The sequence below is a fragment of the Haliotis rubra genome, unplaced genomic scaffold, assembly GCF_003918875.1.
Source record: "Haliotis rubra isolate DU_JTF1 unplaced genomic scaffold, ASM391887v1 Scf400, whole genome shotgun sequence".
NCBI classification, from domain to species: Eukaryota; Metazoa; Mollusca; class Gastropoda; order Lepetellida; family Haliotidae; genus Haliotis; species Haliotis rubra.
Window position 1 is genome coordinate 400,725 of NW_025767081.1, and position 17,805 is coordinate 418,529.

Here is a 17,805-nt window from a genome sequence, read left to right on the forward strand (position 1 = left end):
TTCCCTTGGAGCTAATTCTCCCGTGAACATACACGTTGACAGTATGTAGAATGCAGACCAACAGAGTCCGGATGTTTCATCCCCACCTGCCTGGACCATCAACAGAATATTTAATGATGGGAAATGCTCTATTTAATGTTTAATTAGAATCCGATCGGCGTGCTATAACCTTTTGGTGTTCATAATACTCTCTCAATGGGTGAGGTGAGGTGTAATGTCGCGTTTATCCTGAACTAACTTACTTACAAAGCAAGTGTGTGTGTGAGTGCGTGCGTGCCAGCGTGCGCGTGTGTGTTAGAGAGAGAGAGAGAGAGAGCGAGACAGACAGAGAGTCTGTGTTTGTATTGTAAGACTCAGCAGATTAACAATATTTTATCTTGAATATGCAGAAGCAAAAGCAGATTACATTTTGCAAGCAGGGAAGGACGTGGGGAGAAGCCAGAATTCATCAGTACTTTATGGATGATGGAAGGTGACAAAAATAACAGGTACATTCTTTACAAATCAGAAAATTTAAGTCTACTAGACATTCCTGCGGGACTGGCCATTTATTACAAAGGGTAGTGCGTGCGTGGCGTTATAGCCTATACTGACTCTGAGCTGAACAGTCTGTTTTATCCCACCAATGCCCAAAAGACAGAAGTCTCTTCTACCAAGGATCAAACCCCTGATCTCCTGTCCATCTAGCAGGCACTCTATCCACTTGACCACGAAGGGATCTCCAGGCGCGTAGCAAGACAATATTTTCGTGTAAGCCCGCGATCGGTTGCAAAGCTTCATATTTAGACAGTATTGAGGGCTTGCCCAACTTTAGAGTGATCTTTAGCAAAATTCATGTGTAAGCCCGGGCTTTTTATATAATGGTAGCTACGCCTCTGATCTCTTTCAATGGCTATTTCGAACGGAAATCTTTCATGCCCACACTTTCTTTGACAGGAATGACTTTGTTTGAACTGTCGCAGGATACGGTGCAGCTGGCCAACCTCTGAGCTTTCTCCTCTTCAAGAGCACGAGCGTCAATGACCTTTGAGTAGCTGTAGAACAGGATGAAGGTGTTAACAAAGATGGGAACAGTCACCGCTAATAGCAGCACCCCCGCTAATCGCACATCCTGCGGCAATCAGTTTGCCACCAAATGTTTTCGGGACGACGTCTCCATAGCCAACTGTTGTCATGGTGATCAGTGCCCACCAACATGCATCAGGGATACTTCTCATTTGCTTATGTTCTTCTGCGTAAAACATGACGCTACCGAAGAGCAGAACAGCCGTTGCAAGGAAGGCTAAAAGTAAAAGTAGTTCCCTGGCGCTGGATTTGAAGGAGTATATTAGTACACGGAAACCTGTGACGTTTCTAACAAGGCGGAGGAATCTGAATATGCGCATGAACTGCACGCATTCTATGATGTCAACAGAGTGGGTTGTGAAACGTTTTGCTGGGATGAATAGTTCCAGTCCAAGGCTGATGAATAACGCCACCAGAGCGAGGAATTCAAAAATGTTGACGGCGTTTGTGACGTACAGCCTTAGACTCGGACAAAACAGAAGTCTAAAGAAGAATTCGAGCGTGAAAAAAATTACGCAAGCGTACTCAATGTATTTTAAGAAGTCAACTCGCGCATGCGCCTGGGCTAGTTTGCTGTTCGTTAACTTTTGCATGGAGTCTTTGGGTGTGGGTGACGATTGTGTAGTGCTTGGATCGGTAGTTGACATGTCGTAATCGGCGTCGGCGTCATCATCATCATCATCATCATCATCATCATCATCATAATTGTAATAGTCTTCGATGAAATGGAACATCTTTAGGGCTGGCAGTTGTGATTGAAATTCATCCCCAAGATATTCCTTCCATTCTTGTTTTCTTAGGTTCCTTTGGAACAGAGGAAGGGTTCCGGCTACGATGACGAACAGCGACGCCATGACAAACAGCACAACAATCGCCATGAAGACCTGAAACAAATATTGTGGAAAAGTTGATGAGTGTTTGATGAATGAGTAGATCGATGTTCATGATGCCCATCACTGGAGTGTCTGGACCAGATTCGATTATTTACAGATTTTATTGCTGGAATATGCTGAGTGCAGTGTTAAACAACAAACAATGTTCAGTTGTCACGAACATCAGGATCGCCAGCAGCTGGAATTAGCTCCAGGCAGCGCTTCGAATCACTCGGTGGCGGTGGGTAGCCTAGAGGTTAAAGCGTTCGCTCGTCACGCTGACGACCCGGGTTCGAATCACTCGGAATCAGCCATTGCACTTATGCGTTTCCTTCTGTTGTATTGCACGCTCAGATACACTCTCTTTACAATTATACACCCGTGAAGATCCGGGTTAGAACTGGTCTTCAGCAACCCATGCTGCCGTTACAGGCGACTATAACAGGATCGGGTGGTCAGGCTGGCTGACTTGGCTGACACATGTCAGGGGCGGATACAGCTTTTTGAGAAAGGGGGGTGCACATTATTGAGAAAGGGGGTGCACACTTCATTTTCACGAGCGTTTCAATGGTCATGTAATAAACTTTCAGGACAATAAAGGGGGGTCGGTGCGCACCCCTGCAACCCCCCACCCCCTCTGGATCCACCTATGTAGTATCCTAATTGCGTACATGGATACTAAGGCTGTTGATCACTTGATTGTCTGATCCAGACTCTATTATTTACAGACCACAACTGACTGGAATATTGCCGAGTGCGGCGTTAAACAACAACCAAACTAAACTTTACATTTATGTTGTGGTGCAATGTAGATATTTTTACTATACTATAGATGTGCAGTATTGTTTAGATGCAATTTGCATCTAATGGATCAGTGATGGAGAGCTTTAATGACTCCTTATGCAAACATTGTAGTTCAATAATAACGTCAAACCGGTGCATAGTAATAAATGAGTTAGCCTCAGCCACTTCATCACTATCAGTTTCATCATCAGTGACAGACCAGAACAATTTGATTTAACTTGTTTGAGGGGCATTTAGAAGTTGGATCAGCAAGGAAGAATAACAATATATGGTTGAACAACTTCTTTCTTACAGTGAGAACGTCGTTTTATTGTCGATTTGTCTACGTCCATCCCTTGCTTGATAACGGTGTCAGAACCTACTCCGAAACGTCGCTCCTGACGTAATACAGAAGTTGTTCATCCATGTAATGTTATGCTTCCTTACAATTTGTGGGCTGCCATTTTTATTGACGTCTGTTCTGTGCAGTTACAGATGGATCTGCATCTTAAAAGTTAGAAATAGCATTCATGTCTTTTACGTGCTCTCTTTTCGCCATACAATTCCCAATTGTTTAACTGTATCAATCTAGTTCAGAGCTGGTCACACACAAACAATACGAATGCACGAACGCACGCACGAACATTTTATCTCCACCATAACACAATTTAATGCTCCTGGCGAAACACTGCACACGCGAATCAGTACACATATTTTATCTCCACCATAACACATTTTAACGCTCCTGGCGAAACACTGCACATGCGAATCAGTAACACATATTTTATCTCCATAACACAGATTAACGCTCTTGGCGAAATACTGCACATGCGAATCAGTAACACATATTTTATCTCCATAACACAGATTAACGCTCTTGGCGAAACACTGCACACACGAATCAGTACGCGCATCTTATCTCCACCATAATACAATTTAACGCTCTTGGCGAAACACTGCACACGCGAATCAGTACACATATTTTATTTCCACCATAACACAATTTAACGCTCTTGGCGAAACACTGCACACGCGAATCAGTACACATATTTTATTTCCACCATAACACAAGTTAACGCTCTTGGCGAAACACTGCACATGCGAATCAGTAACATATTTTATCTCCATAACACATTTTAACGCTCTTGGCGAAACACAGCACACGCGAATCAGTACACATATTTTATCTCCACCATAACACAGTTTAACGCTCTAGGCGAAACACTGCACACACGAACCAGTACACACATTTTAGCTCCACCATAACATGATTTAACGCTCTAGGCGAAACACTGCACACGCGAATCAGTACACACATTTTATCTCCACCATAACATAATTTAACGCTCAAGGCGAAACACTGCACACGCGAATCAGTACACATATTTTATCTCCACCATAACATAATTGACCGCTCTTGGCGAAACACTGCACACGCGAATCAGTACACACATTTTATCTCCACCATAACATAATTTAACGCTCAAGGCGAAACACTGCACACGCGAATCAGTACACATATTTTATCTCCACCATAACATAATTTAACGCTCAAGGCGAAACACTGCACACGCGAATCAGTACACACATTTTATCTCCACCATAACATAATTTAACGCTCAAGGCGAAACACTGCACACGCGAATCAGTACACACATTTTATCTCCACCATAACATAATTTAACGCTCAAGGCGAAACACTGCACACGCGAAATCAGTACACACATTTTATCTCCACCATAACACAATTTAACGCTCAAGGCGAAACACTGCACACGCGAATCAGTACACACATTTTATCTCCACCATAACATAATTTAACGCTCAAGGCGAAACACTGCACACGCGAATCAGTACACACATTTTATCTCCACCATAACATAATTTAACGCTCAAGGCGAAACACTGCACACGCGAATCATTACACACATTTTACCTCCACCATAGCATAATTTAACGCTCAAGGCGAAACACTGCACACGCGAATCAGTACACACATTTTATCTCCACCATAGCATAATTTAACGCTCAAGGCGAAACACTGCACACACGAATCAGTACACACATTTGATTTCCACCATAGCATAATTTAACGCTCAAGGCGAAACACTGCACACGCGAATCAGTACACACATTTTATCTCCACCATAATATAATTTAACGCTCAAGGCGAAACACTGCACACGCGAAATCAGTACACACATTTTATCTCCACCATAACATAATTTAACGTCTCAAGGCGAAACACTGCACACGCGAATCGGTACGCGCATCTTATCTCCACCATAACACAATTTAACGCTCAAGGCGAAACACTGCACACGCGAATCAGTACACACATTTTATCTCCACCATAACATAATTTAACGCTCAAGGCGAAACACTGCACACGCGAATCATTACACACATTTTATCTCCACCATAACATAATTTAACGCTCAAGGCGAAACACTGCACACGCGAATCAGTACTCACATTTCACCTCCACCATAGCATAATTTAACGCTCAAGGCGAAACACTGCACACGCGAATCAGTACATACATTTTATCTCCACCATAATATAATTTAACGCTCAAGGCGAAACACTGCACACGCGAAATCAGTACACACATTTTATCTCCACCATAACATAATTTAACGTTCAAGGCGAAACACTGCACACGCGAATCGGTACGCGCATCTTATCTCCACCATAACACAATTTAACGCTCAAGGCGAAACACTGCACACGCGAATCAGTACACACATTTTATCTCCACCATAACATAATTTAACGCTCAAGGCGAAACACTGCACACGCGAATCAGTACACACATTTTATCTCCACCATAACATAATTTAACGCTCAAGGCGAAACACTGCACACGCGAATCAGTACACACATTTTACCTCCACCATAGCATAATTTAACGCTCAAGGCGAAACACTGCACACGCGAATCAGTACACACATTTTATCTCCACCATAGCATAATTTAACGCTCAAGGCGAAACACTGCACACACGAATCAGTACACACATTTGATTTCCACCATAGCATAATTTAACGCTCAAGGCGAAACACTGCACACGCGAATCAGTACACATATTTTATCTCCACCATAGCATAATTTAACGCTCAAGGCGAAACACTGCACACATGCACGAATCGGTTTTGAGCACAGGATTACACCAAGTAACGAAACAATATACATGTACTCGGTGTATACTTATAAACAGATAATGGACTGTTGGCGGAGAGATGAATGAGATTTGTGTGAGTGATGAACGCTACCGTTACTGTCATGAAGTACACTGCTTAACATCACTGTGCACCATGACACTCCCACTCAGCTCAATAGCGTTAATACGTAATCAACGTGTTGTGCACGGACGCCGTGTATTAACTCCAAGTACAGTCATTAACTCCAGCGGCGTTTAAACAGGTTAACTTCTGAATGGTCACATTGTCAATGAGGAAAATCAACGTTACATGAGGTGAGGTGAAATGGGGTTAACATGACGTTCAAGTGCACTTACATAGCGACGTCTGCGACATAGTGCTTGTTGCTTCCCTAACGTTCGTTATCATTTGTGGACCCCGTTCCACAAAGCAATTGTAGCGCTACGACCGTCGTAATTCTATGTTAAAGTATGGGAGTTACGATCACCTAAGCGCTACGATCGCGTTGTGAAACGGTACCGCCGTTTTACAAAGCTATCGTAGGGCTACGACTGTCGTAAATCCCATACTTTAACATAGACTCACGACAGTCGTAGCGCAACGATCGCGTTGTGGTACCGTATCAAGGACCGCGTTCCTCAAAGCGATTATAGCGCTACGACAGTCTAACTGATATGCTTTAACATAGACTTATGACTGTCGTATCGCTACGATCGCGTCGTGGAACGCGTCCCCGGATCATAACTACCATACTTTAACATAGACTTACGACAGTCATAACACTACGATTGCTCCGTGAAACGGACCCCAGGGCCTAGATTTTCGAAGCTCTCTTAGCGCTAAGATAGTCGCAAGTTAATGTTAATGTATGGCACTTACGACTATCTTAGCGCTTAGAGAGATTCGAAAATCTAGTGTCCTGGGCCTGGATTTTCGAAGCTCTCTTAGCGCTAAGATAGTCGCAAGTTAATGTTAATGTATGGCACTTACGACTATCTTAGCGCTTAGAGAGCTTCGAAAATCTAGGCCCAGGGCTGGAGGTTTCCTCACACATTACGCAAGCACGTATTGATATCAATAAATATCTGCCCAAAGTGGAGTTAAACCTTACTCAATAATTCAATTATTAATTGCTTCCCTGTTAATCACGTACTGAAAGTCATGCTCACTAACTGTTGTTCGCCTGTTTCAGGTTTCCATGGTGATTGGTATCTGTTTTCCCTCAGGATTCATTCCCAGTCCTTTAAAGTATGAAGTGCATTTATGATTATGCTTTTGTTATCACGAAGTGCTGGAAGCTTAAATAAATAAGTCATGGACAATGTCGTAAACTATACGTTTGAAACATAGCAAAGCCATTAGACTTGACATTAAAAACAAACCGAAACTGACATGAATCAGCACATGGGTTCTGTCGAACTGCTCAGTCAATCCAAAATATTCCTCCCCTAATGAAGTGGTTTTCTCCCACAGGGCTCTACTGTATTATCATTGATCGTGTACTACATAGTTCAATGTACACATAATTGCTATAGATATTGAATAAACATTGAATAAACGTGTCGATGTAGCCGTGTGTTTACTGGCATGGCCCCGAAGCACTTAAATGAACCATTCTTGTTTTACTGTGTTTTTCGAGTCTCGCCTAAGTATTTGTCTGATGCATATCAAAGATCCAGTCTCATCACACGTTTTTGTTGAATTCAGGTTTTCAAATGTTCTGATCGATTTCAAGAGCAAATACCTACCGCGCCTTTGTAAATAACTCTGACATTCATTCATTGATTTCAAATCAAAGCCTGTTTTAACTACGACCTTACATTCCACGACAATTCAGTCATTTTTGTGTGTCTTAATGTGCCAGGGTCTTCACTGAACGCCGGCTTCAATGTGGCAAGGTCTTCACTGAAGTGTGGTCTCAGCTTTGCAAAGGCTTTACAGGAGGCCTTGAAGTTTGCATGGATAGTTGAATTATTTTCAGCAATAGATGCAAAAAACAGATAGTCTTCTATCTAGACTCTCAGCTTAATTTTTTTAGTTTGTTGAAAACAAACACTGCTAAAATGACATTTTTGTGGCAGATCATTACTCTTTTTTCAGCAGTCTAAACTGTGAAGCATGATATTTTTAAAGCATTTTATGGAACAATGTGTTATATTTTTTCATAACGTCCATGTCACACCACTCAACATGACATGGATGTTATGAAAAAAATATAACACATTGTCCCACACTGACCTTGTTGTTCACATAAACTACAATTAATGGATCTGCACTCAGTCTCTTTCTGAGGCTTAAGATTTCATCGGAAAGCAAATCGCTGTTTTCGAGAAACGTTTATAAAGATGTTGGCATCCTTGTTTGTTTTGAACATTGTGTTAACAATTGCATGGCATCGTTACACACACTATGTACACAATGGTTAAAAGCCCAGTGTTACTTCAAACAAAACATAACAGTTAATGGCATAGAAAGAAGCCGAGTCCTTTCCGCGAACCGATATTAGCGTCATTACTTTCGTAAGTTACGGGTGGAACAAGGCCCTGGAACCATTCCACAAAACGTTATTAGCGCAATGCTTTCTTAAGTTACGTGTGGAATAAAGGCAGTGGGCCTAGATTTTCGAAGCTCTCTTAGCGCTAAGATAGTCGTAAGTTATGTTAATGTATGGCACTTACGACTTATCTTAGCGCTAAGAGAGCTTCGAAAATCTAGGCCCAGGAACCCGAACCGATATTAGCGCGATGACTTTCGTAAGTTACGCATTGAACGAGGCGCTGGAGCCAATTCCTCAAAGCGATATTAGTGCGATGACTTTCGAAAGTTACGTGTGGAACAAGGTCCTGGAATCATTCATCAAAGCGTTATTAACGCCATGGTTCTCATACATTACGTGTGGAATAAAGGCCCCGGAACTCGCTCCTCGAAGCGATGGCTTTCGTAGGTTACCTGTGGAGTAAAAGCCCAAGGTCCCGATCCACAAAGCGTTCGTAGAGCAACGACATTCGTAAGTCTATGAAAAACTATTGAGCTACGCCATGTCGTAACCTTACGAACTCTTTGTGGATAGGGACCCTAGAACCCGTTCCACGAACCGATATAAGCTCCATGGCTTTCGTAAGGTACTTGTAGAATAAAAGCCCTGGAACCCGTTCCGCGAACCGATATTAACGCGATGACTTTCGTAAGCTACGTGTGGAATAAACGCCCTGGGACTCGCTCTTCGAAGCGGTATTAGCGTCAAGACCTTCGTAGGTTACGGGGGCGGCGGGGTAGCCTAGTGGTTAAAGCGTTGGCTCGTCACGCCGAAGACCCGGGTTCGAATCCCCACATGGGTACAATGTGTGAAGCCCATTTCTGGTGTCCCCCCGCCGTGATGTTGCTGGAATATTGCTAAAAGCGGCGTAAAACTAAACTCAGTCAGTCGTAGGTTACGTGTGGAACAAGGCAGTATGAGCGGTAACCTTAACAAGTTCAAATAGATTTACAAATCTCGTAGGCGAAGACTGGTGTATGGAACCAGGCAAAGTAGTTGCTACTCAATTAGTGAGTTATTGAAAGTGTTTTATTCCATTCTGAATAACATTTCAGCGTGTCCACTTGTCATGAGAAGTAAGCCACAGTGACAGGACAGATATATAGGTTTGACTAACTAAAGATCAAATCAGTATTAGGACCCACGATCCCTAGAGTCGACTATCCGACTATAACCCATTGAAGATCCGGGTTAGAATTGATCTTCAATAAGTCATGTTTGTCGTAAGAGGCGACTAACGATATCGGGTAGGCAGGCTGACTTGGTTGACACATTTCATCGTATCCCAATTGTGTAGATCGATGATCGATGTTCATCACTGGATTGTCTGTTCCAGATTCGATTATTTACAGACCGAGGGCATACAGCTGGAATATTGCTGAGTGCCGTGTAAAACTAAAGTTACTCACTCACTAAACCCATTGGCTGTTGCGTAGTACGGACAAAGTTGTGAGTCAGGATACTGAACAGCGGCAGGGTGTTAGTTAAAAACTGCTGGTAGCGTTTGACCGTCTCCTGACGGCGCCGTAGTTTAGCTGGATCCATCTAACGATCTTCTACGTTGGTCTAGACAGGTTGGTTTATCACTAGCACAGAGTGTTAACAAAACAAAGCCTGGCCGGCGAAACTTGCAGATGGAAAATAACTGTAGGAAGGACTGAATAAATTGGGCATAAATACTCCCAAAGAAGAACAAAATTAATAAAATCCACTGGGGAGAGCATTTTATGTATGAAGTAATTGACTGTCAAACCTGTTAAATTAAGTGTCATAAAATATTTCGCATTCTCTGAAGGGTTGTAACTGTGTTGTTGCGGCTCTCTCGACCATGAAATGACACCATTGATTACTGGGGCATATGTTGCAATCCATAAACTCCACACAAGGTCGGCAGCTTTGATTGTTCTGTAAATGGTGGCTGCTCAATAATTGAGACGTTTCTCGTAAACAACAGACGGGTGGTTGATGTTTTTGGTTTTCAAAATTGGATTTTTAATCATCCAGCAAGGTGAAATGCTGTAAGCAACAAGGCCAGACTTAGTGAGGCAGCGGGGTTCTACGTCACTTCTAGCTTTTTTATCATCCAGCCAGGTGAAATGATGTTAGCAACAAGGCCAGGGTTAGACTTAGTGAGGCAGCGGGGTTCTACGTCACTTCTAGCTTTTTAATCATCCAGCCAGGTGAAATGATGTTAGCAACAAGGCCAGGGTTAGACTTAGTGAGGCAGCGGGGTTCTACGTCACTTCTACCTTTTTATCATCCAGCCAGGTGAAATGATGTTAGCAACAAGGCCAGGGTTAGACTTAGTGAGGCAGCGGGTTCTACGTCACTTCTAGCTTTTAATCATCCAGCCAGGTGAAATGATGTTAGCAGCAAGGCCAGACTTAGTCTTAGTGAGGCAGCGGGGTTCTACGTCACTTCTACCTTTTTATCATCCAGCCAGGTGAAATGATGTTAGCAACAAGGCCAGGGTTAGACTTAGTGAGGCAGCGGGGTTCTACGTCACTTCTAGCTTTTTAATCATCAAGCCAGGTGAAATGATGTTAGCAGCAAGGCCAGACTTAGTCTTAGTGAGGCAGCGGGGTTCTACGTCACTTCTACCTTTTTAATCATCCAGCCAGGTGAAATGATGTTAGCAACAAGGCAAGTGTTAGACTTAGTGAGGCAGCGGGGTTCTACGTCACTTCTAGCTTTTTAATCATCCAGCCAGGTGAAATGATGTTAGCAACTAGGCCAGTGTTAGACTTAGTGAGGCAGCGGGGTTCTACGTCACTTCTACCTTTTTAATCATCCAGCCAGGTGAAATGATGTTAGCAACTAGGCCAGTGTTAGACTTAGTGAGGCAGCGGGGTTCTACGTCACTTCTACCTTTTTAATCATCCAGCCAGGTGAAATGATGTTAGCAACTAGGCCAGGGTTAGACTTAGTGAGGCAGCGGGGTTCTACGTCACTTCTAGCTTTTTAATCATCCAGCCAGGTGAAATGATGTTAGCAACAAGGCCAGGGTTAGACTTAGTGAGGCAGCGGGGTTCTACGTCACTTCTAGCTTTTTAATCATCAAGCCAGGTGAAATGATGTTAGCAGCAAGGCCAGACTTAGTCTTAGTGAGGCAGCGGGGTTCTACGTCACTTCTACCTTTTAATCATCCAGCCAGGTGAAATGATGTTAGCAACAAGGCAAGTGTTAGACTTAGTGAGGCAGCGGGGTTCTACGTCACTTCTAGCTTTTTAATCATCCAGCCAGGTGAAATGATGTTAGCAACTAGGCCAGTGTTAGACTTAGTGAGGCAGCGGGGTTCTACGTCACTTCTAGCTTTTTAATCATCCAGCCAGGTGAAATGATGTTAGCAACTAGGCCAGTGTTAGACTTAGTGAGGCAGCGGGGTTCTACGTCACTTCTAGCTTTTTATCATCCAGCCAGGTGAAATGATGTTAGCAACTAGGCCAGTGTTAGACTTAGTGAGGCAGCGGGGTTCTACGTCACTTCTAGCTTTTAAATCTTCCAGCCAGGTGAAATGATGTCGCTTCTAGCAATTCTCCAGTTGGGACACCATGGGCGGTCTTCTGACGCAATACACTTGTGGGGAACACGGCTATCCCCTTGTGTGCCAGTCACAGAATACATGAAACCTGTTCATGTCCTAACTCCCGACAACCATTACTGAAAGTTCAGCATGTTGCATAACGGCGAGCTTACAAACCATTTCACACCATTTACAGCATTTTTCAATAAAGCTGTCACTGATTTGCTCTACACATGTTTGCCAGTTGTAATGATGCAGATAAACCGATACTGATTTAGCATAGCTTGAGCTCTAATACAGCTCGAATATTGCTGAGCGCAGCGTTAAGCAACAGACAAAGCAACCTATTGAGATTGCTATAGTAATACAGCACTGACGACAATATGTACCCGAGCACTCGTTGCCCCAGATTGACGGGTGAAGAATTGTATATGGCCATTATATCACGCGTTCTTTGTTCTGCCGTATATTTTGCATGGTGCCAAAGTATACGCGATAACAAAAGGTTATAGATTCCGTAAACAAGAGCATGTTCTGAGGCCAATGGGTGATGGCTGAAGTATAGTAAATTTATGATCAAAACACATACCCAAGAATCTCGGGTTCTTTGGCCAAATATTGATGAATCTATACCTTTGTCGAGATTCTTGAGAGGCATTTAGAAGTTGGTGAATATATAAGACGACATCCGTTTTATGGTGCATGGTTAGAAATAAAGCAAAGGAGAAATAGATATTTGTTGGTGATGTATTGAAGTCTACATCTGTGCCCAGAAACGTTGTGATATACAATAAACAAGAGGTTGCCATCCATATACTCGTCTTATATACCTTTGTCCCAAAAGTATAGACTGTAGTGTGTCCAAAATATATCCTTTTACTGTTAAGCGCAAATCTGCCAAGGTTAAATCTATCTATGCATAAACTGCACTGCCGGGAATAAAAACGTGCATACTCACGTTTAATGGTGCATGGTTAGAAATAAAGCAAAGGAGAAATAGATATTTGTTGGTGATGTATTTAATACTGATATCGTAGGAATGTGGTGGACCCTACGTTTGGAGTGTTTCGGCTCCTGAGGGCATAAAACAAAGAACCATACAATTTAAACATAAATGACGAAGTAGACACAATATACCATCGGGCTTTCTTTCTACACCATAAGTCACAGGTAGCCAAATCGTCTAAGGATCGCAGTACGCTGTAAAGTCAGTGAGTGAGAGAACTGGGCTTCACACATTGTACCCATGTGGGGAATCGGACCCGGGTCTTCGGCGTGACGAGCGAACGCTTTAACCACTAGGCTACCCCACCGGTTGTTATTCGGACTCGAGGCCTCAGGAATGCAGTCAAAATGTTTCATGGCAGAGAGGTTAAGAGTATTTCTTGATTCCACGGTTACAAAAATTATGCACTTCCCTCGTCTGCCTTGTACCCAGTCTGTCTCATAGTCCCTAAACCACATCATTTTCCCTACTGCCAAGCCCTCTCTGCAATGCTAAAGCCTTAAATAAAGCAAGCCTAGATTTCCTCAGGTTCTGAATCTCTGGTCTCCCTGGGGCTCCTTTTCAATCTATATAGGTTTGTTTGTAGCTATCAAAATGATATATATTCAGAAACTTAGCGTTAGTCTAGCTTGTACCCTGTGTTCCCATGTTTTCTAAGGTGAACAACTGACTTGACAATGCATGTGTTTGGGACCGATGTCTCCCGTGGGTCAGGATAAGTTCATGTTTCAAACATGTGCCAAGTGTGCTCGGATTCGCACCATAAACTCTATTTTTAACAGAAACTTCTCAATTCATTTTATGCCAGTATTAAGACCTCAAGTTCCCGATTGACAAAGCATTCGTAGCGCTACGACATTCGTTAGCCTATGGTAAACTACATCAGTTACGACAGGTCGTAACGTTACGAACACTTTGTGGATCGGGACCCAGTCAACATAGATTGACGGACTGACTGAGTTTGGTTTTACGCCACTTTTAGCAATATTCCAGCAATATCACGGCGGGGGACACCAGAAATTGGCTTCACTAATTGTACCCATGTGGGGATTCGAACCCGGGTCTTCGGCGTGACGAGCCAACGCTTTAACCACTAGACTACCCCACCGCCCCCAGTCCAGATAGAGCTAATACAGCGACAGCAAGAACTTACAGTTGTGAAGATTAATATTGCATTTTAAATGTAATTTGCTTAATGTTTCAGATGGTTTACATTGGAGGACTACAACATCCTTATCAAACTATCAGTTCTTATGATTATGGAAAGGGATCGGTCGCTCTTGTTTACATAACGTTCTTTCGTCCAAAATCACTTTGATATTTATTAACCATAAAACCTGAAACGTTAACATGATGAAATGATGTCAGATAAAATTCCTTATTTTGACTTTTGCCGTGTATTCCCGTTTTTTGTAGGTTAACTATTGACTCGCCTTTGCTTGTGTTTGGGACGAATGCCGCCGGTGGTGCAGGATAGGCTCACCATTTAGCAACATCTGGTATCATCTCTATTTGATAACGATTTCTAAACACATACTCTGTTCTGATATAAATCTTAAGATTGTCTCGTCCAGACGCGATTATTTACTGACCACCGTCAAACAGCTGTAATATTGCTGAGTGTGGTATGATACAGTCGGACACGTACAATGGACTTCTTTTAGATGTGGAAAATGTTTTGTCGCTTTTAATATAAACGTTAAGCGTCGACACAGCACCAACTGCATGGAGTATCGTGTCAATTAGTTTGACACCACAGTGACATAGGGTTGGTTTGGTTGGTTTGTTGTTTAACGCCGTACTCAGCAATACCCCAGCTATATATGGCGGCGGTCTGTAAATAATCGAGTCTGGACCAGACAATCCAGTCATCAACAGCATGAGCATCAATCTACACACTTGGGATACGGTGACATGTGTCAAACAAGTAAGCGAGTCTGACCACCCGATCCCGTTAGTCGCCTCTTACTACAAGCATGGGTTGCTGAAGACCATTTCTAACCGGGATCTTCACGGGTCCAGTGACACAGGGAATCGTCCAGCGAAATTCTACATGGGGAATCTTACCTTCGCAGCAATGGAGGATGAGGGGTTGTCAAGGAAGGCCCAAACCGAGGCTCGAAATCGCTCCAGACGGGGAAACCAGAATAATGTTTGTTTCCCGTTCCTTGTTACAATCGTCTGTTGTTTTTCAAAGTTTCTCAAAGTTTTTCTGTCCTCCACAAATGTGACGAAGTTGTGATAACAACAGTTCTCCATTCTCGAGATATCTATCCCCCAAAACGCAAGTTCTCGCGAGAAAACGTTGGGACAAACCGTCGGGGGCAAATGTAGCTCTCCATGATGAAGAAAATCCAAGATGGCCGCGAAAGAATCCGAATGTCTCTCAAAGAAGTACTCTTTTGGGGAAGTGCCCTTCACTGTTGCTTCAGTTAAACACGTTGATCCGTTCTGGTCCATTAGTTTACAAAAGGTCGCAGTGGACACTTCGTATTTCGTCCCGCTGATGTTGATAAGGGTTGTGGGACCAGCCATCTTGCACACTGACGTCGAATATTCAAGTCCAGCTGTATGGGCAACGCCGACAAGTGTTCTGTCTGGCTGAAATATTTCCCAAACACTATCAAGAACGTAGAAGTTCGTCGCCAGCCTTTGAGAAATCCTGTAAATCGTATAGAAAGCGTTTCTGGCAGAATCGTTTTTGTTTTATTCCATCATCGCTTCAAGGAGATAAGGAAAATATCTGCCTAAATATTTAATCCAAAATACAACCAGAGACCATGTCGGTATATGGTCTCTGATACAATCCACCGGCACAGTGACTTTAACCTATACGTGTTGACCCAGTGCAGAGAACTGGTGGAATGTAAACCTTGTATTGTTACGGAGAAAGCGCCGGTTTTAATAAGGACTCGTCCACCAATCAATGATTCAGGTGCTGAAGATCATCACGTGTCAGTAGCACTTTGGTAGTGTGAGTTGGGACTCATGTTCAGTTCCTCTGCATCATTATCATTTATCGATCTGCTAGTGGTGACAACACGGGACGGCTCACTGCCGCTGTTGTCGGGTCCAGGCGCCTTCGAGGCGATATAAACAAACTTATTCATCGTCGGTACATTTCGAAGTATGGTCAAAACGATTCCGCCATTCAACATAAGGTTCGAAAAAAATAACTTCTCTCCAGATTCTACAGTAAATATTTGTTAATTTATGAATAAAGTCACATTTGTTTTCAATCCCCTTCAACTTTCACACATGTTGACAAATTTACATCAGTGATTCCAACTTGCAGACACTACACTCCACGCATTGATGTCGATCGCTACGTTGTGAGTGAGTGAGACTTGCTACACACAAATGAAACGGTGAAATGTTAACTGCTACACTGGTCAGTTTGCAACTAAAAGTGTGACAAGAGTTACCTCGCTTGGTTGTTGATAAATATGACATTCCTGATCGTTCGAAAAGTTTCGGGATGGGCATGTTCTTTAAGGCCAGCTGTAATCATAACCAAGTGTAATCATCATTGACAATATTCTTTACAATCTCGACTGCACATTTTGTTGCTGCCACTTATTTCACCCGTTCAGTAAATACTTATTTATTCATTCATCTTGCATGGCCATTTACTGATCACACAATCTAGCTGTCCGAACCGATCGGGAGGGTTAATCTTTCAATTTTGAAAATTTGAAACACCGTAATCCAAACCCTTTTGCCTCTGAATACTGACTTCGATGAGCGATTTGAGATGTGGTATAAATAGAGGATACTAAACGACCTTCCGTGTACTACCATTTTTATTAAAGGAGTTAATGATTTGATGCTTAATCTTTCACTAGTTTAATAAAAATGGAATTTCACGGAAGCGAGTTTAGTATTCTGTTTATTACTCTCCAACATAAACTGATAAAAACTGCCTACGAAGTGTATTGACTTTCAGCTTTCCACGAGTCAAGCAAGGTCTAATACCATTGTGACGTCATAACTGCAACCCATTATGACGACATACCTCTAGCGGTATTAAACTAGTGTAATATCGCCGTAAAAATAGTACATAGAGATTACTTAACGAGTGTCTGTCAGATATCATTTATCTTACAACTCGTTGTAAGATAAATGATATCTGACAGACACTAGTACAGTAATCTGTTTCTTACACACCATAAAATCGCACCATTTTATGGTCGAATAGATTCAAATTTCATATTTTCTCATCGTAGCTGCGCAATAATACACAACACAACGTTTATGAATGAGTGACGTCACTTGGTTTCCTAATCACTACTCATCCCCAAGGTGACCCTCACAAAAAAGTTTCTGCCACCTCTTCGCATCATCAAGGCAATAGTGATAATGCAAAGTAGATAAGATCACAGAAAATTAATTAAACACTCTAAAAAGATGATGTTACCATGTAAATGTGAACAATTTTGATTCTTGCAAGCAAAACATATTTGAGCGTGTGACGTCATCGTCATCGTTTGGTGGTTGTCGTCATCGGAAGATTGTTTTGAATATCTCTGCACATTGGGGATCTGTACTTGTGTACCAGTTTACTTTCAATGTTCTCCGATCAAATCAGAGCCAAAACTATTGAGTGTGTGTCATTAGGTGTAACCCATGTTCTTGAATATGACATTGCTGAGGTTACGTTCACTATCAATGGGGGACTACTCTCTCTTCTTCGCCACAGCCTTCTCGTTCTCGAGTTGTCAGTATGAAATGTGATTTGATTACATTCTGTATGTTATCAAGACATGAACTTTGCATTATCATGCGTCGGAGGAATATCTAAGCAATGACTTATGTGTAGATAAACCGTTCCTGTACATGTTCGATTGAATAGAGAG

The 17,805-nt window shown here is 42.5% G+C and overlaps 1 protein-coding gene across 1 annotated transcript; it reads right to left on the reverse strand.

Moving 5' to 3' along the window:
- Positions 1 to 529: 529 nt before the first annotated feature.
- Positions 530 to 15,898, reverse strand: LOC124287480 (potassium voltage-gated channel subfamily B member 1-like). Its single transcript, XM_046724035.1, is given in 3 exon segments — positions 530 to 1,096; positions 1,098 to 1,949; positions 15,017 to 15,898. Coding segments are annotated over 3 exon segments (1,524 nt in total). The 5' UTR covers positions 15,485 to 15,898; the 3' UTR covers positions 530 to 892.
- Positions 15,899 to 17,805: the final 1,907 nt, after the last annotated feature.